The 25,709-nt window shown below is 38.2% G+C and overlaps 1 protein-coding gene, 2 long non-coding RNA genes and 1 other non-coding gene across 7 annotated transcripts; 2 read left to right on the top strand and 2 right to left on the bottom strand.

Moving 5' to 3' along the window:
• The first annotated feature begins 284 nt into the window (after positions 1 to 284).
• Positions 285 to 20,873, top strand: LOC104612300 (protein-S-isoprenylcysteine O-methyltransferase B-like). Of its 4 annotated transcripts, none has more exons than XM_088898769.1 (4): positions 285 to 936; positions 5,603 to 5,846; positions 17,635 to 17,767; positions 18,359 to 18,493. In XM_088898769.1, exons 1-4 carry the CDS (start codon positions 681 to 683, stop codon positions 18,407 to 18,409), a joined length of 684 nt encoding a protein of 227 aa, XP_088754895.1. In that variant the 5' UTR covers positions 285 to 680; the 3' UTR covers positions 18,410 to 18,493. The 4 variants fall into 4 exon arrangements, with proteins under 4 accessions (XP_088754895.1, XP_088754897.1, XP_088754898.1 ...); XM_088898771.1 differs by having other exon boundaries at positions 286 to 936; positions 18,376 to 18,432; XM_088898772.1 differs by lacking the exon at positions 18,359 to 18,493 and adding an exon at positions 19,253 to 20,384 and having other exon boundaries at positions 290 to 936.
• On the top strand, positions 951 to 3,613 carry LOC148802092 (uncharacterized). Its single transcript, XR_016082770.1, has 2 exons — positions 951 to 1,403; positions 1,544 to 3,613. It is a non-coding gene; the product is annotated as an uncharacterized LOC148802092 (long non-coding RNA).
• A 1,954-nt stretch (positions 20,874 to 22,827) lies between the features above and the next one.
• TRNAK-CUU (transfer RNA lysine (anticodon CUU)) lies at positions 22,828 to 22,900 on the bottom strand. Its single transcript has one exon. It is a non-coding gene; the product is annotated as a tRNA-Lys (tRNA).
• A 941-nt stretch (positions 22,901 to 23,841) lies between these two features.
• LOC148802090 (uncharacterized) lies at positions 23,842 to 24,742 on the bottom strand. Its single transcript, XR_016083156.1, has 2 exons — positions 24,395 to 24,742; positions 23,842 to 24,216 (listed from the first exon to the last, which is right to left on the bottom strand). It is a non-coding gene; the product is annotated as an uncharacterized LOC148802090 (long non-coding RNA).
• Positions 24,743 to 25,709: the final 967 nt, after the last annotated feature.

Below are 25,709 nucleotides of genomic sequence, written 5' to 3'. Positions count from 1 at the left end.
TCACATAATAGGTTTCCAATTTGAATCTAACTGGATTCGGTTCGAATTCGATCCATTTACGAGCCTTTACGAAGCTACTGCACATCCAAAGCCAAAATGAAAATTTGTCACATAATCGACTTTGGACTTTTCTGGTTTCTCCAAACCAATGTAACCAAACATTACTTATAGGCTATCCACATAGGTAAAGCAAGCCACCACATAAAAGCCTATTACGATCCATTTGTCCCATATTGATAATAAGGGATGCTAATGCGAGGAATCCCACATCGATAGTATGGGATGCTATTGTGGGGTATATGTATTTAGATTTCCTACTCTAACAGTTAGCTTTTAGGGTGGATTCTCCACTTTTTTTAAGGCACATATCAAATGCACTATGCGTTGCAGTACAGGTAGTGACGTCGGTATTAGAGTGTTTGGCCGTGATCAGGTGGATTAGTGCGAAGTCACCTACCGAGATGCTAATGTGAAGAATTTTATGGGATGCTGTTGTTGTGGGGTATATATGTGTTTGGTTCCCTCCCTACAATTTCTTCAAGTTATAGTCTTACCTCACAGTTCATTTCTAACTGAATTTATTAAGATTTTCTATTTTCATCATTTTGCGTTAGCCCTTTGTGATGTAATTTGGGAGAAATAGAAGATTCGGTGCCCATTGATTGATATTTTGTCTTTTCATGCTGGTGAAAGAAACCCTAGAATTAGCTCGTAAGAATCTTGTTGGGGTTTCTTTCAGAACCCAAGAATTTCAGTTAAGGCTGCATAGCGTAGATAAGTTAGTAGCTTTCGTACAGTTAAAAATGGTGACGGCCTTCGTCAGTCACACGGCTTTGAGGCAATTGTCCCAGTTCTTTGCGGCAGTTGTTTTCTTTCACACTACAGAGTATATTCTGGCGATTTTCTTTCACGGAAGATCAAGTGTAACCCTTTCCTGTACGTACTCTTCATTTTTGCATCTCTCGATTCAGTTTTTGTTGTTCTAATTTTTTTGCTTAAATCTTTAGTACTCTGAGGCTTTGCTTGAATTTGTTGTTGTTAAACTGCTGAGTGTTGAGCAGTCAATAAACAACGTGTTAGAAAATGAATGTTGGAAAAATGTGAATGTTAAGATGGATAAGTGGATAAACCGTAAAGGATAGGATTTGGAATGAAGTTACAGTAGGAAATAAGTTGCCTAACATGATAACATTTGTTTTCTAGTAAATTTGCTAATTTTCTAAATGGAATAATCAAAATAGAAAGTGAATATATAAACCGTATAGAGGGCATATCATTCCATCCCTTGGAAGCACCGTAATATGATAAGATGCATATCCTAAGATTTTGGTGCAGTCCTTAACCCTCAGCAGGGCTTCCCTGTTAAGGAAGTTTGGCGCAGACCTGTTCCCCCTAAGATTTTGGTGAGGACTGTTATCATTTGCTAATTTCTTGTTCCTTTATTCCAGAGTTATGGAATTGGCTTCTTTCTTTGTTTGGGAGCAATTGGAACTTGCCAGCATATTTAAGATTGCTTTTTGATCCCTCTACTTTTGTTTGGCAGCAAAAAAGGGGTAAAATCATGTGGAGGTGTGCAAGAGCTGCATTAATATGGACAATTTGGGAAGAAAGGAATGTTAGAACTTTTTTGGAGAAGGAAAGGAAGAACCTTTAAGAGATTAAGGACTGTGTCTTGGTTAGGGTGATTCATTGGCTGAAATCTTTGGACTTGTTCCACCAATTCTCCTTTAATGACATTTGGAGGAATTGGGCAGCAGTGGCAAGTTGTTCCTCTTCCAAGATTAAAGTGAGAACAAGCTGGTCATCACCTCCTACAGGCTTCTTGAAGTTGAATTTTGATGGAAGCAGTCTAGGAAACCCAGGCCCTTTTGGGTTAGGTGGGGTATTGAAGAATGAAGTTGGGAATGCGATACTTATCTTCTCAGGTCCTTTAGGAGTGGGAGACTCTACTAGAGCGGAATTGTTTGCTGCCCTGCAAGGTGTACCGTTTTCTGTTCAATTAGGGGTGGAACAACTAATAGTTGGAGGTGACTCAAAGGTTGTAATAAGCTGGTTGCAGGACCCAAAGTCAGTAGTTTGGTGCTTCAGGAATGAAATTAAAAAGTTTAAGGTGCTGACAAGAAACATGGACCTAAGAATATAATGGGTGGGAAGATCAGCAAATGCTATGGCAGACTGTCTAGCCAAGCAAGGGTTAGATAGGGAAGTTTTGTATTGGGCACAACTGTAACTTATTGCTTTTGTTTTCTTCTTTAGTGGAGATATTGCAGCTTGCGCCTTTCCGAGGGCTGCTTGTATGTGGTAATATTTCCAAATTAATAAAAGGTTCTATCTATTTATCAAAAAAAAAAGATGCATATCCTAATAAATTCTCTTCTTTTCTAACTAGAGCAATGAAATAGAAATTGGATATAGTAACTAGATATAAAGCATATCATTCCACTCCCTTTGGAAGCACCCTTGCCTTGAAGAGTGATTATGGTGAATCCATTGACCATGTTCCACCTTTATCAAATTGTTCTAGTGAAACATGAAAATTTCCTAAAGTATCATCAAGATTCTTTAATTAAAAGCCTTCTAAAGGAGCCAATTATGCCTTCCATTGATGTTTGGTCTTGAACTTTTCATTGCGGTTATAGAATAGTGCCCTGAGGTGCTACTCCATTTCTGCAAATGTTAATTTCTTGGTTGGTAGAGATACATCCAAAGTTGCATGTGAATTTTATACTATAAGTAACTCTTCTTTCTATCTTGCAAGCTCAAAACTCTGAATAACTGTAGATGGCTGGTGCATTTTCCCCCCAACTCAAACTTTATCTGCAAGGCTAGAAATAAAACAACTTACTAAAAATGATCAGAAAGACCGTGATGGTCCTAGTACCAATCTTTCAAACTTGGCTTTGTCTTCAAACTTTTCTCCCGATTTGTTGAAGATGGTGGAGCGTGGTATTTCCAAACTTGGAGAGGCGTTTGAGAGAAATATGTGCTTTTGTAAATTTGGCTGGTAGAGAACTTGATTATAGCTAGTAGAGGACTTGTGCATGGCCCCTGTGCAAGGATGACATGCACAAATTGAGAAATGGTCCAAATTTTCTTGATCAAAAACTTGATTATGGAATAAGAATTTGAATTATCATTTTCCTCCCAGATCTGAAAGGTGTGATCTATTCTTCTATATTTCAGATCTGAAACTCTTCTACTTTTTTCTTCTTTATCCCATCTCAGATCTGATTTTCCTCCTTTCCTTAATGTGAAGATTATAGGATTTCTCCTTCCTATCCTTTCTTGTTCTATATACTAATTTGTTCTTGTCAATACTTTCCGGAAAAAAAAAGAAACAACGTTTTTTTCATTGGATAGTTTTGATAGCTAGAAACTGGGTGAAGAATTTACTGTTATAATCTGTATATAATGATTAACAAGTAGTTTTGCTCCCGAAATTTGTTGAACTTATTATGCTTTTCTAATGCTAAATATCCTGTGCAATTAAAATTTGTCTTAATATTGTTTAAAATTTCTCTGAACATTCTATTTTTTATTTTTTTGATAGTTATAACGAAATACTTTATTAAGAAAATCATCAAGGTTCATTTATCAAAAAAAAAAAAGAAAATCATCAAGGTTACAAGGATCCACAGAGAGGTGCAAGGTGCAACCTCTCAAAAAAAGCAACAACAGATTACAACATTGCTCCCTAGAAACCCCTTGCTTGGCTAGAGTATCTGCCATGTTAGCCAATCCTCTTTGCCACTGTAGTCTTAAAGTCATATTTACTGGCAAGCCATTTGAATCTCTTTATCTCCTCCCTATAAGTTTAGATTACTAACTCCATGTTCCTCAGCCAGCCAGTCACCAACTTGCCATCCCCTTCAATGACTATTTATCAAAATTCATCTGCCTTGCTTGCTATACTCCTTGAAGAGCAGCAAGGCACTTAGCGCTGATCAAGTTCCCCACATCTGCTGGACCTGAGAACAGAGCCACTACACTTCCTTCTTTATCTCTAAAAGCACCCCGTATACCTGAAGGGCCTGGGTTGCCCTGACTGCTTCCATCAAAATTAAGCGTAATAAAATCATCCTCAGGAGGTGACCAATTGGAGATGATCCTCTCCTCTTTTTTGATCAATAACTGAATGGGATTCATTAAATATGATTCAAGAAACTACAAAGAGAAGAGGGGAGATAAACTTTCTTAGCTCCCCTCAAAAGGTAAAACAAAAATTACAACATACTAACATAGCCCGAAAAAAAATTGCTTCTTCCCACCCCTTGCTTGGTCAGAATATCAGCCAAACAATTAGCATCTCTCTTAGTTCAATGCAGCTGAATTTCCATGCCTTGTGTCAGGTACTTGAACTCCCTTTTTTCATTTATGTAATCCCACCAGCCTATCTCCACCTTTTTTGAAGCCATCCAATAACAAGCTTTGAGTCCCCTTCAATTGTTAGCTTAGAAATATTTAATTCCTTGGCCTTCTGAGTTCCTTCCATCACAGCATAAATTTTTGCTCTCAACGAGTTACCCACTCCAATAGGGCCTGAGAAAAGAGCCCTAATGAAACCATCCTCATCTTTGAAAACACCTCCAATACTTGAAGGTTCAGGATTGCCCTCGCTACTGCCATCAAAATTCGGCTTGATAAATCCATTGGTAGGAGGGGGTCCAGGAAGGTCTAACAACAACTCTTAATGGAGCAGAGTCGGCCACTTTCCTCTACTTTCTCATCAGATGATCCTCTCATTTGAAGATCTATTAGCCATTGATGCCCAATTTCTCCAAATATCATCAAAATGAAAATTGTGAGAATAAATCCACTGTTTTACCCAATATATCTCACTCTTGTTGCAATTTTGCCCCTCCTTTTTGTCCATCTGAAAGTAGAAGGATCAAAAACCTATGTAACTTCAAAGGTAAAGTCCACCTACATCCAAATAAAGAGATTTGTAGTAAAAGGACAGGAGATTAGAAGGTGTTAACAACTCTCCCCATTAGCTTTGCAGAGAACACACCAGTTTGGAGACAAACAAAGAAGAGGCCACTTCTTTTATAGATTATCCAAGGTATTAATTTTACTTTTACCATAATAAACTTTCCAATATTCTATTTCTTCTCAATTATTTCCTTGATATTTTATCTCAAAATTGGTCAATTTTATACCATTTCAGGATTTACTTACAACTTTTAGGCATTATTTTTTGGACTGAGGCTTACTGCAAAAAATCTTAAATTGTGAACCTCAAGGGGGACAAACCATCTAAATAGGCTTAACATTGTAGAAGATTTTATTTTTTTCTGTCTTTATATGTTTTGTTGAAGTTCTCAGGGGCTGTTTAATAACGGCTGAAGTAGATGAACTGAGAAGCTTATTCCTTAACGACTGATGCTAAATTTGGATAGATTACTATGCCCTTGAATATTTTATTACTTAGTTATTTTGTCCACTATAAGACAAAGCAATAACTTGTTCAGTTCAGCAACTTCAGCTGTTATTAAACAGTCCTTCAGATTATATTGTTGCACTTTCATTCAACTATGTTTAATAGTGGGGTTTCTGGCTACTTACTATTTGAGTAAGAAAATATTTCTTGATCCAATTGCAGCACTTCTGATCAGCAAAAATTATGTTATAGCATTGAGCTTCTCATTGTTGGAATACATGCTTGAGATTGCTTTCTTCCCTGGACTCAAGGAACTTTGGTGGATAAGCAACTTGGGCCTTGTGATGGTGCTATTAGGAGAGATAATACGAAAAACTGCAATTATAACAGCTGGACATGCCTTTACACATATGATCAGGAAATATCATGAAGAACATCATATGCTGGTTACTCATGGAATTTACAGGCAAGTATTATACAAAATGGGTTAGGTAACTGCATATTGATCATGGAACTCTATTTTACTGCAACAGCTTAAAAGAGTTTTATAGAGCTCAGTGATTATGTTGTCTTCTTGAAAGGATCCTCCTCCTCATCAGTAATCTAACCTTAGAACTAGATAAGGAACACAGACTGAAATAGGCACTGATAGAATCCATGTTCATTGCCTATACTGTACACATTTTGCACATGCAGCCATAGTTTTCAAGGTGCCAATGCTAGGCTAGGTCATAGGGGGCACTGGGCACCTTATTGCCTAGTTGACTAGGCAATTACCTAGGTTTCATAGCAACCAGCAATCATCTTTCACTAGTAATTATCAATGACCTTCATAAAAAATGAACTTCATATTAAACATAGAAAATCAACTATTTTTTGATTGGTAACAGGTAACTTCATTGGTTTGAAAAAAATGAAATATATATACAAGAATGACAAAGTGCCATACATCCCAGTACCCAAAGAGGCGAATGTGTTGATTGGACAAAATTTTAAGTTCATCATTGCTTATCGGTTTAAGTTTTGAAGTGTTCAAGGGTTCAAGAGTTCAAGACAGCATGCACCAACACATGTCTTGATTGAAAACCTAACAAATAAGAAAGTAATGAAAAGAAACTAGTATATAAACCTACAAAATGAATAACTTAGTGTAATAATGTCTATTTTATTTAACTTTGATGGTAGATCTCTAGGCAACCCAAGACCGGCAGATATTGGAGGTGTAATTAGAGATTCAACAGGTACTATCAAATCTCTGTTTTCAATTCAGGCCCCATTGGAATTAACGATTCTGTTAAAGCGGAAGTATTGGTGCTTCTGCAAGGACTGAGGATAGCTAAGAAACTTGGAATCAAACTTTGGAGGTGGAGGGACATGCTAAGGTTGTTATTTCTTGGTTGAACAGCAGTATTCCAGGAGCATGAGCTTATAGGCAGACAATAAAGGAAATTCAGTTTTTATCCAAGGAAGTGGGGACTACCTTCAACTGGGTTAGGAGATCAAGTAATCAACAAACAGAATGGCAGATTATATGACTAAACAGGGAATGTATTGAGACACTTGTTTTGCGCTGAACTGTAATTGCTGTTATTGAAAATATGGGTGTCTGGGCACCTATCCAGTACCTTTGCAATCTTACTTATCTTTAACCAATAAAATTTGTTGCTTATCAAAAAAATATCTATTTTATTATTATAATCTCAATAACTAAAAAATATAAGAATATAGTGCCATGTGGAAAATAGCTAGGCACTCAAGTGAGGTGACCCTCCATAGGCATCTTTTCACCTAGGTGCCCACTTAGGCATTGCCTTGACAGTTATGCATGCAACGTGGTTCCACCATGGAGATGGGTGTAGAGAAGTGTACTGGTTCTTCCCAATTGTGAGATCTACACTCTTTTGGGTGGCCAAGCATTGCAAAACCTGGGCGGCCTAGATGGTGCCTATTTGTAGATTGGAATGCATTTAGTACTTGGTCTTGTTTGAAATAAATGGTTCTTGACCTGTTTAATGGGGCATCACAAGCTTCCTGCACATGTTTACTTTTGTAACACTGGTGTGGAGAGTAGCTTCTTTTGTCTTTACACAATAATTCAACTTTGTCATTAAGTTGCGGCTCAAAGTTAGTTTATGAGTAAAGTGCATTGGTGTTTTAATTTGAGGATCCCAGAAGCTGATCTATTGGGTTTTAGAAGTTTTGACTGGGCGATGAAGATTTCATTGAAAATTTATTGGGGTTTTCTGGGCATTGAAGGTTTGCACAAAGATTTCATTGTCACATATTGACATGGTAATAATGAAATTCAGTTTCAACGTTCGATGAAAAAGCCCAACATGGACGGATCAAATGCCACATTTATCACTTTGATTCCAAAGAAGAGGGAGGCCAAAACTCCTAAAGACTTTAGACCAATAAGTCTCATTGGGAGTGTTTACAAAATTCTGTCAAAGGTCTTAGCAGAAAGACTAAAAAAGGTGTTACCCTCGATCATCTCTCCTTTCCAAGGAGCTTTTGTAGAAGGAAGGCAAATTGTGGATTAAATCTTAGTGGCTAATGAATGCGTTGGGGAAAGAAAAAAGGGTAGAGAAAAGGGGCTGGTTTGTAAGGTAGATCTAGAAAAAGCCTACAACCTAGTTAATTGGGAAGTCCTTCTAAAAGTATTAGAAAGACTGGGATTTGGAGATAAATGGAGGGCTTGGATCAAAGGATGTTTAAGTTCATCTCATTACTAAATTCTAATTAATGGTACAACAAAGGATTTCTTCCCGGCCAGGAGAGGAATTAGGCAAGGTGACCCTCTATCCTCATTCTTGTTTACCCTAGTGGCAGAAGTGTTAAGTAGAATGGTGGCAAAAGCTAATGCTCAAGGCCTTATTAGAGATTGGAGGGTAGGTAGAAATTGAGTGATTGTTACCCATCTCCAATTTGCAGATGACACCATATTTTTTTGTGAAGGGAACAATGAGGAAGTGGTGGAAAATTTTAGGGGGCTGCTGAATAATTTTATGGGAGTAACAGGGCTAAGGATAAATTGGACCAAAAGTGGAATTGTAGGGGTCAATATCAATTTAGAGGAAGGAGAACTAATGAGATTTGCAGAGATCTTGGGGTGTGAGATCAGAAGCTGGCCTATTAGTTACCTGGGTCAGTTGGGTTTTGGAAACCAGTTTTAGAAAGGTTTGATAGGAAGCTAGCCCTTGGAAGAGGAATTACATTTCTTTGGGTGGAAGAATAACCTTGATTAGAGCCACTCTAGCAAACCTCCCCACCTATTTCCTTTCAGAATCCCTTCCAAGGTAGCAAGGTGCCTAGAGAAGTATATGAGAGATTTCCTTTGGGACCCAGGAGGGGAAGGGAAGGATCACTTGATCAAGTGGGATCAGGTTAGTAAACCTAAGGAACAAGGGGGTTTAGGAATTGGGAACATCCTTTTAAGGAACACAACTCTACTAGGTAAGTGGCTTTGGAGGTTTCCCTTTAAGGGTGACAAATTGTGGCACAAAGTGGTTGAGAGCATTCATGGGGTGCCTGGAAATGGTTGGGATGCAAAAGTTTTCCCTCACAGTTCTTCAGCTTCTCCTAGGAAAGCAATTCATGAAATCTACCCTACTTTCCTCAATTCCATCCGGTTTGATGTGGGACAAGGTACTAGAATTTCGTTTTGGGTAGGGGAAACCCCACTGAAAGACCAATTCCCTGATCTCTTTGCGCTATCTAACCTTAAGGGGGAAGCTATATCCATGTTAGGATCATTGTTTCCAAACAGTGTGAATTGGAATTTGGGCTTTAGAAGGGGATTAAGGGAAAATGAGTGTAAATCTTTAATCTGATTGCTGGACCCCCTAGGGCAAATCCACTTGGACCCTTTGTTGGAAGTCTTTAGAATCTGGGTAGGCTCTCCAGACGGCCTCTTTTCTTACTCCTCTTTCTTCAAAGTACTTGCTTCCCCCAACCTTCTAGGTGGGATTTTCCCTGTGAAAGAAATTTGGTGTAAGCCTATTCCCCCGAAGATCCAAACCTTCTGTTGGGAAATATTCTTTGGTAAGGTAAACACTTGTGATACGCTGCAGAAAAGAAGGCCACATATTTGCCTATCTCCTCATGTGTGTTCATTGTGTAAGGAAAGTGGTGAGACCCTTTCATTTAATGATATCCTATTCTTTTGTGCATCGAATTTGGGAATTCTTTTGTACTCTCTTTGGTTGCAAGTGGGTTCCCCCTCAAAATGTGGTAGGACTCTTCAACCATGATTTCTTGAGACAACGAAAGAAAGGAGGGATGGTAATGTGGAAAGCAACAAAGGCAGCAATTTGTTGGGTAACATGGGAAGAGAGGAACAACAGAATTTTCTTGGAAAAAAGTAGAACAATAGAGGAAGTGATTGATAGTATCAAGGTGAAAGTAGCCCATTGGGTAAAACCCTTGGATAGCACAATTTTTGAAGTAGCACCCATCAAAATTCAGCTTTACTTTATTGCCTTCTGGTGGCTTCCACTCCAGCCTTACTATATCTCTTACTCTCAAAAATTGTGCTACTTCAGACCATGTTCTCAGGACCGATTGGCAACGGAAACTTGCTGAAGGCTGAACTATTGGCATTATTATAAGGGTTAAAGCTAGCCAAACAACTAGGATGTAGACATGTTGAAGTGGGGAAGGAGACTCAAAAGTAATAATTTCATGGGTAACAAATAGCAGCCATACCCCATGGACGTTTAAACATGTGATTAGGGAAGTGGAGAAGATTACAAAGGAGGTTGAGGCTGAATTTAAATGGGTCCAAAGAAGTGCAAATGGGCTAGCTGATGGATTAGCAAAACAGGGGGCATTGAGACAGCAATTATTTTGGGCTGCACTGTAATGAGGGGTAGAATAGAGTGATTAAAAGGGATCAACAATCCCATCACCAAGTTGTATAAACTGCTTACAATCTGAATTTTAATAAAATACATTTTTACTGATAAAAATAAATAAAGCTCAACATGGACAAACATTAGTCTTTTATTACAGAGGCACTAGTCTATAACAAGTGTATCAGGAATTATATAGTTTTTCAGCTAATATAGAGCAAGCTGTTGTAGGGATCATACTTTAAGGAACCAAACCCCACTGGCAGGAGCTGGACTAAGCTGGGTGAACTGGACTTGGCTGGCCTCAGGATACCTAGGTGCTATGTCCTGTGTAGGTGAAAGAATCAGGTTTCATTTCTTTAAGTTCTGAACCATGCTTTCTTTAAATGTAAGAATGTAAAAATATCAATTATGTATTGTCAGAATTGAGACAGACCCTAGAATGGGGAAATCATAAGATAACCTAGTAACATTGATGCCCCCAAAAAAAAGAAGAGAAAAGAACATAAAAAGTGGCCTAGTACCATGGTTTTTTTGTGTGTTTATTTCTAGCAAATAAAAGCAATTTGTTCACAGAAGGGGAGCTACAAAAAGTTTTAAAACTAATAGGAAAGATCGATTAGAAATGAAGGGGTTGAATGAATGTGATGAAAATTTTCAACCAGAGTAGGATTTTAAATGTCAGCTTTGGTGTGTAATTTTGTTTGTTAGGTATGGGGGACATTATTATAGGGAGAAAATGTGCAAACATGGAAACAAAGTAGATTAATAAATATTAGCCAATTGGAGTGTGGCTATAATAAGTTGACATGTGCATTTTAATAGGCTACTATGAAATGAGTGTATGTTAAATATGTGAGAAGGAAAAGGAAGCAAAGAAAAAGTTGGAAGGGAAGCTCTCACCAACAAGGGGTTGGAGGAGCTTCATCAAGGTGGAAACGAAGGAGTTTCTGTTGGAGGAGATGTATCATCAGGAGACTACAGTCAAGGTTCGAGAGGGCAGGAAAGGTACAGTTCTCCTAGTGGGGGAGGCAGCTTTCTGGTTTTGAAGTTTTCTGGATGATGCTGTGCATGTAAGTTGGGGAGTGGATTGGAAAGACACCTTCAGATACTTGACTAAGAAATATTGTGCAGCAAGGAGGGACTTAAAAGGTTGGTTTGTGTCGTTAGAAGAAAGATTCAAGAAAGGGAAGACGCAAATGATCATAATCCCAGAAGGCAAAAACCTGGAAGGGTGGATAAGAGTTGCAAATGAACTTCACAAAGTGGTTAGGAAAAGCTGGTTGAAAAAGAACAGCTCAATGAAGGAAACAGAAGTAGTAAAAGTTATTGGTAAGAAGGGGGATTTGATGGAAAGAAGGAAGATATTAGAGAGATTGGGGCTTGAAGAACAATGCGAGAATAGGGACTCTGTGACAGTTGCTGTCTGCATTGGAACTAAAAATCTTGTTAAATGGGGAGAAAGGAGATTGGGAGCAGAGGCTAGTTGTAACTGGATAAAAATGAAGGATTGGAAAAGAACTTTAGAAGATGCAACAAAGAAGTTGGGGGTATCAAAGATACAGCAGTTCTCATACTGTTTAATGAAAGGAAAGCTATACTGGATGTGGGGAAGGAGCTGTGTTAATTGATAAATGGTCTTCATCATGCAACTTGATGAGGATTCATGGTGGATGCCTTCATCTGAATCTGCTGGAGCTGTCGTTCAATCTGTGGCAGAAATCTATACTAGAGAAGATTGTGGTGGCAAAAGAAGGTGGTTTGCTTTCCTACAACAAATGTAACTTGAGAGTGCTAAGCATGAGGATTGTTGGAGTCAAGCCAAAGGCTATTCCAAGATGCTTAGATCTATATGCTGATGGTCTTTGAAGCAAGGTGTGGGTGGCTTTGGAATTGGAAGTGGTGTTCTGGAATGGGAAGGTGAAGCAGGAGAAGACAATGACATCGCTAGATGGTGTTATGAGCACCCACACCACGTGGCAGCAGCTGAGGCAGCAACACGCGCACGGTAGGCACCGCGCAGCAGCGGCACCATGAGCCGCGCACGGCACCGCGCGCACACACCGCGCAGCAGAGGCACCGCGTGCACACACCGCGCAGCAGCGGCACCATGAGCCGCGCACAGCACCGCGCGCACGCACTGCGCAGCAGCGGCACCGCGCAGCAGCGGCACCATGAGCCGCGCGCGGCACCGCACGCACGCACTGCGCAGCAGCGGCACCGCGCAGCAGCGGCACCATGAGCCGCGCGCGGCAGCAGCACCACGCACTGCACCGCGCGCGCCACGCGGCGGCAGCACCACGAGTGCGCGCAAGCAGCAGCAGCAGAGCGGGGCCCACACGACAGCTCATAGGGTGGGCCCACCCTTATCCGAAAACGTCAAGAGAACGCAGGTTTCCCTCATCCCTTATCCCATTCGTCCTTATCTTATCCCCTTTTCTTAGAAGGATTTTTAGTACCATTAAAAGTAAGTAGTTTAATTAGGAGTAGGAGTTTGAGTTCGTTAAGGACTAGTCTAGCCGAATCCAACAAGGAAACCTCCTCTTGTAATCTTCTATTTAAGGAGACGCTATTATTGAATGAGGTATCGAATTTTGCAGTCAAGAAAGGAGGTAAGGAGAGTTCGGTGATCTCTTGGACAAATCACCCCCTACGACAGTCAAAATAGGGCTTGTACGCAAGGCCAAGGGCAAGGAAAGGTCCGAGGCTCTGACGGCGGAACGACCCGTGACACGATCCTACGCTCGGGCCCATAACAGATGGGTTACAACTTACAAGTGCGACGAAGGGTCAAGTAAAAAAGGGTCAGGGTGGGTTGGTCAAGGGTACCCATGTGTCATAACATGCTGTAGAGTGAGGCTCGAAAACTGAGGGGAAAAAGGGTTTAGGGTTCGAATAGCTCGAAAGACGGATGGAAGGAGAGAGTTGGGAGAGGATGATGATTGAGGTTTGAAAACTTCATTTGTTTTTCTTCTTCACCACTAGAAGCTGGTGCAGTAACACTCCTTGCCACCAAAAGAGCTTGCCGCCTCTATTCTTTCCTCTGTTCTCTCAGGTGCTGGCAAACTGCTTCTATTTTCTTCTTTCATTCCCTTTGCTGCTGGTTCTATCTTGGGGCTGAGCATCACTGAGGCTTTGGTTGTAGTCTACAACAATTGACATGGGTTTGGTTGTAGACTCGCAACAAACGACACTTGTCATGGGATCCTTAGGGCATTTGCTGTTTCGAGGGTTCTGTTGCCAATGAAGGCCTTTGGGAAGGAAACCCTTGGATCAATGATGCTTTGGTACTGTAGGGTTAGGGCTCCACCTCCAGATCTCATTGACTCGTCCTAGTTTTCACCAAGAGATCCGATCACGGGTAGCTGTTACTGGCGTACACAAGACCAATTCAATTTTTTGCAATTGAACAGATATGATAATATTTTTGATATTCTTTTAAAATTTATTTTTTCCTGTTTAATTTATACTGGTTGTTGGAATTTTGGTGCTTTTGGTTTTCCATTTTCTTTCAATTTCTTGCAATATTTATATTTTTTGATTTTTTCCTATATTTTTTTTTGCATTTTCATATTTTTCTAGAATTTCCAGTGTTTTAATAATCTGTTATTTTTTTGAAATTTCTGTTTTTAACAATTTATACATTTTCCTGTATTTTTTGTTATTTATTTGTAATTTTGTGTTTTTCTATATATATTTTTTGTATTTTATAATTTCTTCTATTTTCTGCAATTTTTATATTTTTCTGAATTTCTGCATTTTTTGTATATTTTATTCTTCTGCAATTTTCTATGTTTTTTACAATTTCTGTTTTTATGTAAAATGATACTTTCATTTAAATTTTTTATTATATTTATTTTTTCTGTAATTTCTGATGTTTTACATGAAATATATTTATCATTTTCAGTGTTTTTATGCATTTTTTGTTTATTTGAAAAATATTTTTTTAACATGTTTTATGTTTTCTTAGTTGAAATATGTATTTCTGTGTTTTTAAGCATTTGAGATGGAGAAAAAAAATATTGATAAAAAAATGTCCAATTTGGATTAGTGGGTAATATGGGTGAGTCAGGGAGGGTTGTCACCCACTAACATCAATAAATATGGGTGGCAAATGGGTTAGAGGGTCATTATGTGTAGGTTGGTCAACCCATACCCGTCCCAACCCAATCCACCCATTTGCCACCCCTAAACATTTGTTTTTGTTTTTGTTTTTTTCTTTTTATGAATGCGGAATAGATGACAACACCCCTAAACATTTGTTAGCACCCAGGTGAAGCCATCCTCCATATTTTTCAGTTTGACCGACACTGTGTACTAATAGCTAGTTACTCTTATTCCCCTCTATCCTTTTACTAATAGTCTAATACCAATATTTTCTTGCTGAATCTTCAAGAAATGACTCCAATGTTTTGTGCATCAATCCCACCCATCAATCTTGCAAATGTCTTGAGCAATGTTTTAAAATGCGGATGCGTGATGCTAGGCATTCCACTACCTTGAGGTGTGAGGCATAGTTCAGAACGTAAGAGGTGTAAGCCTCCTGAACATACGCCTCCTTAAGAGGAGGGGGGATGAGGAGGAAGAAGATGCAGAAGAATCTCATTTTTCTTTATTTTTAATAAAAATCTTTTATATTAAGAAGAATGAAGATGCATAGCACTAGTTAAAAGGGGGGCTGGGGGTGGCCAAGGGGTCTGGGGGCTTAGCCTCCGACCCATTTTCTTTACCCTTATCTTTTCTTTCTTTTTCTCTTTTTTTTTTCTTCTCTTTTTTTCTTTTTCTTTCCCTTCCCTTTCTTTTCCTTTCTTTTCCTTTCCTTTCCTTTTTTTCTTTCTTTTTTCTTTTTTTTTCCTGTCTTTTTACATGAGGTGTGCATGAGGCATACGCCTCGTGAAAAAAGCATATGAGCCTCAGGGCGTTTGGGGTGCCTCACTTGGAGTCGTGCCTCCTGGTGTATGCCTCCCACGCCTTTTAGAACACTGGTCTTGAGAATCCACTGTCTCCAATTTTTTTCCATGCGATCTAAATATATTACATCCCTTACTGTTCCCGCCCAAATCGTACTGGAATTTCGAGGTCTGCTCAGAAGTATCACTGCACAGGCAGCAACAACCAAATTATCAGCCACCTCTCTGGTATCGCCAGATGACACCTCCCTTTTATCCCCATTGATAGATCCCTGTTAATTTTGTGGCTAATCAACAGAGTGCCAATTGCTGACTCATGCTGATGAGGGCATCCCACCAAATACGGTTGAGGTTTTATTGGCAAGAATAAAAGAATAGCATGTTCAGATATTATTTTGGACTAGACTAAGCTGTCCAACTCTGAAAAGTTTACTTTGTGTACATCACTGTGGCATGTTTTCCCAAAACAATGGTGCCCTATTCACCTATCTATCAAAATAAAGGGTGTCCTATTCCCCCAATGATTTTGTCATTGAGTCAGCCCATTGAACTTTATTGTTAACAGATTGCTGTTCTTTGCACCCAATTGAACTTAAACACCCAGTTCTGCAGATAGATGCATGATCTCTCACATGACGAGTCTGTAAAGCCAAGAAGCTTTTCTCTTGTCCCTTAGCCTGCTTATTACAAATTTGGAGTCCCCTTCCATAATCAGATTTCTGGAATCAAGTGGGTGTTTGGTTGGAAGAATTGATTTATCAATACATTTCCTCAAGAATCTCTGATTTTTTGGGGTTTGCAGAATACTGATTTCTTCATGAAAATATATTTGGTAGAAATAATGCTGATGAAACAGTTTCTCAAAAAAATATGGAACTGTCACAGCATTATTGGTTTGTAAGTTATTGGCATGGACATATCAGTTCCCTGTTAGGAATCAATTCAAAGCACCAAAAACTGGACTAACCAACTCCACTGATTTTTAAGGAATCAGTCTTACCAAAGAGGACTTTTCACGTGATTTGGGGAACCAGCTGATGTAGAAAATCTAAAAATTGGAATTAACAAATTGATTCCTCCAACCAAACATCCCTTGAGTAGTTTATGCAGCCTTAAACCTTGTAACACTGCTAGACTTAACGTTTGGTTTATTTTCAACTTGTGCATTTACTCTGGTTAGTATTTGTGATCCTGTCAGAGCTCAGACTATGGCATTGCTTTTAAAGATGTATTCATTGGTTTATAGAGCGTGGAGGTTTATGATGAGTCTTAGGTGGTCACTGGTTGGACTAAGAGATGGTTCTTGTAGCTTGAGTTGTATTCATGGGCAAGATTTTAAAAGACTAAAGGCGTAGTTGAGGCGCTATGGCCCCAAAAGGTGATGTCTAAGCCTCAAGGCATAGTGAGGCATAAGCCTCAAAGAATAAAAAGAAAAATTGTTACAGCTTATAGATGATAAAAGTAATATATGAAAACCAAGATAAAATAATAGAGAAGAGGATACAAACATCCAAAATCCATAAACCAGAAGTTGTGTCTTATATAACCAATAAGTCCATCACCTCATCAATAAAATCTTGATCAATCCCAACATCATGAAGTAGTGATTCAAAAGTATGAAGTTGCTCTTGAGCATTTGATGCATCATTTTCAGTTATCCACTCATTATCAGATTCTATGTCATCTAAACAAAGTGGATCTTCTATAGTTTTTCTCTTGCTTCTCTTCGTCTCAACTTGAGATTGTACAAAATATATACTAATGAGTCTCTTTTGTTGTAGGCGGTTCCTTCTTTTAGTGTGGATCTATTCTTTTACAAGCCACAAAATCATAAATTAAAATTTATAAATTCATTAATATAGAATCAATCTTTAACATAGCATGAGTCTCACATATACTAACCACCAGTTACTTGGTGAAAAGAGTTCCAATTTTGTTCACAACCAGATGAACTACATGTGAGACTCAACACTTTCACAGCAAGCCTAGTCAACTCTCGATTTTCATCATCATATGCTAACCACCAATCAACTGTGAAAAAATGATAAGTTAGAAAATGTAACTTACTAGAAAAAAAAAACAAATATAATGGTCAAAACTCTTGAGACTTAAAGAATTATAACATGCCAGGGTCCCTATTCTTTCTTGTAGAAATTGCCACTTTTTTTTTTCAAAAATTTTAAATGCTTTTCAAAATGCATCTAATTGAAGACCAGCATTTTCCCTTTCCTTTGGATCTGGAGTTAATTTCTCTTTGTAGCTTAACAAGCCAAGTTTGATGTGTGGATGGTTAAGACGGTTGGATTCATATTGGAATTGTGGATTAAGAGAATAAGCTGCAACATGCAAATATCAGTGCATTTGATCATTCTACCTCCTATCAATTATCTTCCAAATAAGCTCATACTTTGTTATTTAATTGTTCAAATTTTTAGCAATTTCCTGTTTTGTCTTATTCATTGCATTGTCCTGATAACTCCAATCCTTGAAGGCCCAGGGTTGCCTTCACTACTGCCATCAGAATTCAGCTTAATGAAACCAGAACATGGTGGATTCCATTAAGAGAGCCATTTCTGCTTGGAGCTGAATCTGCCACTTCCTTCCAACTATTCAGCAGAACCACGGTAGGAACATCATCGAATAGGTCCACTGATTTTATCCAATGAACCACCATGTCAGTAATCACCTCAATTTAGTTCCAGCTGCCAACCTCTATCTAGGCTTGGGACTGGCAGTGTAAGACAAGCAACGCTCACACTGGTGGAGTTCTGCAAAAGCACAAATCTTGAAACTTATCCATACATAATCTAAATTATTAATAGAGGAGAGGGATTTGGAGAGTTTTCTGAAACATGGAACATAAACAACAATATCCCATCAGACTTATTTGTATTTATCTAATTGGTTGTTACCTTCATTGTTGACATTATCCTGCCTGGTATGATAATTGTTGTTGACTCACAAAATCATGAACAGATATGCAGAGAGATTTTCTTGATGCAAATACATGGTATTCTACTAGATTGAAACTAATTCTTGTCTTGTCAGTTTGGAGGATCTTTTTTTTCCTGTTCTTTAATTTCATTTTAGTATATTTTTTCAACATTTTGGGATATGTTCAACTTTTTGCCAGTTATTGTTGAATGAATAATCTTATTTTACATTATTTTCAACAATGATTTTTATATATGTCTGCACATTTCATTTCTTACCAGATTTATCCGTCATCCAGGATATTGTGGCTTTTTCATCTGGGCAACTGGTAGTCAGATAATGCTTTGCAATCCCTTATGCATTGTTGCTTTTGCACTGGTTACGTGGCGCTTCTTCTCAACACGGATACCGTATCCACTGTTCATTATTTTTTATAGTAAATGAAAAACAATTTATTGAAGAAATAAAGCCCCAGCCAATCAAGCAAGAAACCTAAACATCTGAGCAGTGAGCAGCAAGCAAAAGGAGAAGAAAATGCTGACAACCTTATATATTGCTGCTATACAAAATGAAACCCCATGTGGCAATAAAACCGCATAGCCCACCACCAAACTCCCAACCTCCAAAGGATAAACCATTCCGCCTATTCCTCAACTGCAAAACATTGAGAGGACACTAGAGAACATTGAACCCAGCAGCCGATCAACCCAGTCACAATTTGAGATTTACTTCTTCCTCTTCTGTATCTGTTTCTCCCTATGGTATTCTTCAAGAAAGCTAAATAAATCAATATGTTATGCTATAAGAAAAGAAGAAATCCATGAATAATTCCTGAGGCCCATACTAGCATCTCTGGAGGCTTTAAATCACAGTGCAAGATATAACATTCCCATAGTCCATGTATTTTTTGCACATAAAATCCTATTTACATTTTGTCGATTTGTGATGGGTGTCTCTAGTGCTTCTTTTATAAGTATAAATAAAAACCTAGAGAAAAGCTATAGTAGTCTAACTGTCCAAGTGCATTGATTTCTTTCAAAATACATTCTAGTACCATTAGTTATCTATGTGGGCCTAGAATTTTTTTTTTTGATATTTTAACAAACTGATATCTTCTATGACTTGCATTTTTCATTAGTAATAATATTGACAGAGCCTCTTTTTGCTTTGTTTAGTAAAAGGGATTATGACACTTCTGACAGGGTTAAGAGGGCCTAAGGTTCCTTTAATGTGAGTTCTCTTTGCTTCTATCATACTTTGACCTATTTGTTCTAAATCCGAAACCTCTCTGACTTCCTGCCAAGGAAGTATTTCAGGAAGTTATTTCTGGTTTCATTATTACAGACTGTATTGCCACTTGTTTTCTAAGCTTTTTCATTGTTTTGCTTGGATTTAAGGTTCTCTTGGTAGTTGTTACAATATATAGCAGCTTGACCTAGGGCTGTCAATGGGTTGGTTCTACTCGAAACTGACAGACCTGAACCAACTGAACCAATTATATTGATTCTGTCTCTTGTTTGTTCCAAACCGACTCAGATCCGAACCGGTTATTTTGTTAATAATATATAAAAATTTCCTAATTTTTTTTGTAATTTTTATTCTATTTTATGTTTGTAAGTGTAAAAATGATAGATAATATATAAGATAATTTTGATTAAAAACATTTGATTTATTAATACATGAATAATTTGTTATTTTACTGTCAGTTTTATTAAGATTGTATTATAAAAAACCAAGTTTTAGGTAATTTATTTAAATAATTATAGCTGTCAGTATAATTGGGTCTAATAGGGTTAGACTCGATCACTTATCGGGACATTCTGGGTCTATGTTTTTGTCCTGATTAATAATTGGGACAGGACTGGTACAGGCTGTTCCGAACCAGATCCAACACGTTGACAGCCCTAGCTTGACCCAAGATCTGGATCTGGATCCATCCCCATACAGGTTTGGATTCTCAAAAGACTCGTATTCCAAAATAAACTCTGGTCTGAATTTGGCGGTGAGGATCAAGTCATAACGAGTCTGGTCAATGTGGTCATATATGCAGATTCCTTTTAAGGATCCAAATCCACATCCAGGTCTATTTCCCCATCTGTATACGAGTCTGAATTTGGATGGATCAGCGATCCAAGTATCCAACTCGTTTCATGCTTTACTTTGTGCCATTGAATCCCCATGGACTGTATTGACATTAGTGTTTGGTTGGAACTTGGAAGTAACTCATCTCCTTTACTTGAACACATAATGCAGTATTCCAGCAATTATACAAGTTTCTTACACCCTGAAGCTTCCTTATCTTAAAGAAAACAGATATGAGGAGTATTTCTTAAGGCAGTTTTTTGGATCTGAGTACGAGGAGTATGCTAAAAGGGTTCCATCTGGCGTGCCATTTATAAAGTGAAGGGCCTGCAAATAACATTGTGAGCAATTTCCTAACAGGGTTTAAACCTGTTCTAATGTTGTGTGGGGTTGGATGGGTACAAGTTGAGAGGTAATGGCAATTTTCAAATAGGTTTTTGTCTCTTGTGTTTGGAGGATGGTTGAGGAATCCTGGGATTTCACCGCACATTAAAGCCTTCTATTGTAACATAGTAGAATGATCTTTAAGAGATGGAAGAAATCCTGCTTTTCTTTAGCAGTTTGATGTAAAATTGCCTCATTATGCTTTCATAATTTGATATCTGGTATCAGTTGGGATTTGTCTTGTGTACTATTTTATGACGGAAAAACACTTTTGTTCAGTTATCTCATGTTCCAACATATATATGCATGTTCACTCTCGATTGTGTTTTATTGGGCCATTGTACATATCTTGTTTCTAGCAAAAATCTGGAGTGATTTCATAATAGCCCTATATCATCGTCCTCAACCCTGTCCACCCATTTCAAAAATAAGTAAATAACATGCAAATTTCTTCAGGGAATTTATCAAAAGACAAGGGGTGTTGCATTATAGGTGGAGATTTTGATAAATAAAATCAGAAAATTAATAAAATTTTGAGGTGGAACAAAATGAAAATTTACTTAAATAAAACCTTAGTTTTTTTTTCAAAGAAAAAATAAAAAATAAAACTTTAGGTTTTGGAGCAGAAATCTCTTTCTAATCTTTGCATTGATATCTTTTAGGGGTCTAAGAAGCTTTTTCTAGATTGACCACTCTCATACTGGAGCTTCCGTTCTCATTATAATATGAGATATTATTTTTACCATTAGAGTGCACCAAGCAATGACTCCTTGGCTCGCTATAGCCTATAGGTTGTTTAAGGAGACATCATCAAATGGCTTAGAGGATATTTATATCTAAACTGCTTGGTTTGCTTAGTTTGATTACTCCAGAAATGTTTGATTTTTCTGTTTTATTTTCCCTAGTTTGTTTTTGGTTGTTTTACTTGCCATTACCTAATTTTTGGTCCCAGGCTGAGCTATCCGGGATTTTGGGAGGGCGGTCTTGTTATGGAAAATTGGAAATTGAATATATCTTTATTTAAAGTGTCAAATTTCTACTTCTATATCCGATCTCTAGATGATGTTCAGTGCCTTTCTTGATTGTTGAACTCTATTTGCAGTGTAAATGAAATTGCATTAATACAAATGCATGAAATGTAAATCAGAAGAGTGCAAGTTCCGGTTAGCTTTTGCTTTAAATGTTTGTATAGTTTATTTTGCTTCATGCCTTCATCTACACTGAAACAAAATGTAACATTTCTATTAGTGGGCTTGCATGTTGATGGATTCAGTGGGAGAGTCTTATATAACCGTGTAAGTCACTCTTTGGATCATCAGCTGAATAAATTACTTGTTGCAATTTTGCAATCACAGGTCTTTTGTCCCCTTTGAAGTAGACGGACTACCGTTAACATCCTTTCAGGAGCTTTAAACAGGAGTAAACCAAAATTTGCACTCCTGTGTTTTTGCACTAGAGCAAATAAAATTACAATGCAAACAAACATGGCCACAGTTATTTTTTGGCAGAGCTAATATCTTGAAGTTGGTCTAATTCGTTGTAGCAGCACATCAGCTGACCATCTGCACACCATCACCACTACAAATATTTAGAAATCTTTGGCTGTTGGGGAGCTTCTTCAACATCACTCACTACACTTAAAACCCCACCCATTCAGTCCCCTGCTTGCCTTTTTTGTCAAACGAATATTTGAGGGAAATTACTCTTTTACCCCCACAACATGATAACCATGTGTCATGCCCAAGTAGACTTCCAACAGCACAGGGTGTTGGTCTTACTGGGCTGGGCCAGGTTGGGCTGATCATCCCTACCAATTAGCCTAATTGTTTTTTCATGGGTCTACACAAGGGGCCTGACCCACATACCCATTCCCCCAAACCCGGTGACAGTGAAATTTGATCCCCAGTCTTAAGTAAATCTGCCAAATCCAGCCAAACAACTTGCCAACTCGATTTGTTATAGGGTTAATTTTGGTCTTGATAATTAAGACTCAGAAGAACTGGGTTTGTGAATTTTCTTATCGGACCAGGGACAACTCCATTGATAGCCCTACTCCCATGGGCCATGGAGCACTAAAGATCAGCTCTATTTCTAAATTTTTGGGCTCCTTCGTATTGCCTCAATGCTTTGGCAAAACAATAAATACCCCCAAGAAGCATCAAAGATGCAGAGTCATTCTCTCATTCATGATTAGCGTTGGGCCCAAGTTTGAAATTTAATGGGCCAAGGGCTTTGAGACAAAAATAAAATAAAAAAATTTTGAAGGTTAGGTAAATAATATATTCGCCCACCGTGGGGCTCGAACCCACGACCACAAGGTTAAGAGCCTTGCGCTCTACCGACTGAGCTAGACGGGCTTTTGTGAAACATCTTTCGCTCTCATTTATCCAATCTCTTGAATCATACTGATTAAGGGATTAGGAATACAAATACATTATCCTGTAAATTATTCCTTGTCAGAATCATCCCATATTACTAAAAGAATATGCCATAAAGGAAATGATAATGAGAACATTTTCTACTGAAGTAGATCAAGGTTACTCAAACAATATGAATATTCATTAGTCACCTCTTCTTAGCTTCCTTCCAATTTCAAAAATTCCTACTTTATCTACATTCATAAAACTATTTCTATGCTATCTTTCTTACTTCTCTGACCCCAAAGGCCTACTCTCTCATTTATCCAACCCCTAAGACAAGAGGGTTTCTCCTTATTTCTTACTATCAACCCCATGGCTTAATAGAAGTTAGGTTTTGATTGATAAATTTAGGTTTTTCGTCTCAATTTGGGTTTAGTCATTGATTGGCACTTAACCTAACCTAATTCATCTAATTTATTGAGATAAAAAAGGGGTCGTGAGAGAGAGAGAGAGAGTTTTAACAATAATCTTATTAAAGAGAGTAATGATCAATTTTATTACAGAAAATTGAGACTTAAGAGAGTTTTTATTTTGAATTATTACATTTTTAATCATTTAGTTTAAAAATAAACAACCACATGTGTGAGAAATAAGAAGAGAAGGAGGTTTTTGTGAGATGCTATTCAAAAATGTATTTTTAAGGCTATGTTTGCTTGGGGTGTAAAAGCAAATTTACACCTAATGTAAAATGGAAACCGGTTTGATGAGAGCTTAAAATGGGAATTGGTTGTTGGCCCCGTATTGATCACGTTTGAGGGGATCAAGGTAAATTATACGTTTCGCTTTTGTAGGTGTTTGGATAACACCCCATCCAGGTAAAATTCCACCCGTTATTGGGCGGTCTTCCTCAGTGTAGTATGACCAAATTAAACAGACAATTCAATCAGCACAACAAAATACTCATTCTAAACATCAACTAGCAGAAACAAAACAAATTTCGTCTTCGGATGGTTGCCGGAGCCAGTGATGAAGCTTCTGCTGAACCGTTCTGCTTCTATGAAAACCTTGAAACTTATTCAGGTATGCCGCAGAAACAACTCCTTCGCTCCATGGAACTGCCTCCGCCCTCCAATCGATTCCTCCGGCCGATAATGCCACCTCACCCGGAAAAGGAAGCCAGTGAATCCCAAGGCGATCGATATATCAGATTGAACACAAAATGAGCTTGTAGCCGTACATGTGTCTCCTCCTCTCAAGGTCCGGGACAATGCCGTTCCCGCTGCGTCCGCCGACAGTAGCAGGTAAGCGAAAACCTACCCAACGGCGAGCAAAGTTCAAACCCACACGCAATGGAAAATTTGTGTGAGAAAGGGATAAGAAATAACACAGAGAAAGAGGGCCCAATATACAATGACACAATCCCCTCCCAAAGTCCAAGCGAAGGAGATAAAAACAGGAAGGAAAAGCGAAATTAGGAAAAATGTCACTCACTCTCATTTTTCATCTATCAACATTAACTAGTTATGCGTTCTCAAGCAATAGCAAGCAGAGGTTCTGCCTCTGTTCCCAAACCGGATTCCTTCCATGGTCATCTTGCGAGGATCCTCGACGATTTGGCACGGATGCAACTTCCAAAAAGCAATCTTGAGCTCCTCTGCGGTCGCGGACGTGGTGGTGCTGTCTCCTTCGCCGGAAAGCCGGTTTCCATGGAGAACGTAGGTGGGTTCAGATCTGCAGCTGCAACTGGTTGCAGCAGTAGTGACGGAAAGAGAAAAAAAAAAAGAGAGGAAGAAGAAGAAGAGAGAGAGAGAGCGAGCGAGCGAGCGAGAGAGAAGAAGAGAGGAGAAGAGATAGATATTACATCGATAATCGATGTAATTAAACGGTAAAATTACCAAATGCCTGCAAAATCGAACCGGGGTGTAAAGTTTACCCCGGTTCAATTTCATACCTCTACCAAACGCAGCCTAACGGAAAATGAAGTAACAATGATTCGGTAAATTAGTTCTTCACACATAAAATAGTAGAAAAAAAAATTTCTTTTCTTCTTTAGTTATTGAGCTTCAAATTTAATCCTTTACTAGGTTCTTTGGCTAGTTGTAAGCAAAAAAAAAAAAGTGCTTAGAATAAGTTCAATAACCAAGTTCAAAAAAACAATTTCAATATTGAGAGAGAAAAACCTGATAACCCATCGAAAGTGGCAATGGTTTCTTTAGACTTTTATAGAAGTAAAAGATTGGTTCACCTTAAGTATTGGGTGGGAAAAAAATTGGATTTTGACATTAGTTTGGGTCCAAGCTAGGGTTCATATTTAGAGTTGGCTCTTAACCTAACCCAATCCATCTAATTTACATCCCTACTTTATTAGAGAGAAAAAAGATCAGGAGAGATTTAAGAGAAAAAGAGGGATTTAATGGGGAGGGGAGATGTGATAACCATCGATTATTAAGAAGTGTGAGTGTGTGTGTGTGTGAGAGAGAGAGAGAGATTTAAGAATGATCTTATTAGAGAGTAAATGTGGATTTTATGAGAGACAATGAAGACCCATGAGGGTTTTAATTTTGACTTATTATATTTTTAATGATTTAATTTAAAAATAAATATGCACATATGTGAGAAAGGAGGAGAGCAGGAGGTACATGTGAGTTCTATGGTGAGAGGACTACTAACCTCCCATCTTTCATCTTTCTATTATGCATATAGGTTACATGCAACTAACCTCCTAGTATGACCCCCATACTAAGTATGGGGAACTATATCTATCTATTTATCTATCTATCTATTTGTTTCTGTTTTTTCCTTTTTT

This window comes from Nelumbo nucifera, chromosome 2 (genome assembly GCF_055504915.1).
Source record: "Nelumbo nucifera cultivar China Antique chromosome 2, China Antique-T2T, whole genome shotgun sequence".
NCBI lineage: Eukaryota > Viridiplantae > Streptophyta > Magnoliopsida > Proteales > Nelumbonaceae > Nelumbo > Nelumbo nucifera.
The sequence above is the reverse complement of the archived record's forward strand: the minus strand, read 5'-3'. Positions and strand labels throughout refer to the sequence as shown.

Coding starts and splice junctions, on each gene's coding strand:
- LOC104612300 (XM_010279681.3), top strand. CDS start 681: ATGCTGGTGAAAGAAACCCTAGAATTAGCTCGTAAGAATCTTGTTGGG. Junction 937..5,602: donor ATCAAGTGTAACCCTTTCCT/GTACGTACTCTT, acceptor ATCCAATTGCAG/CACTTCTGATCAGCAAAAAT. Junction 18,488..20,390: donor TTCTTCTCAACACGGATACC/GTATCCACTGTT, acceptor TAAAGAAAACAG/ATATGAGGAGTATTTCTTAA.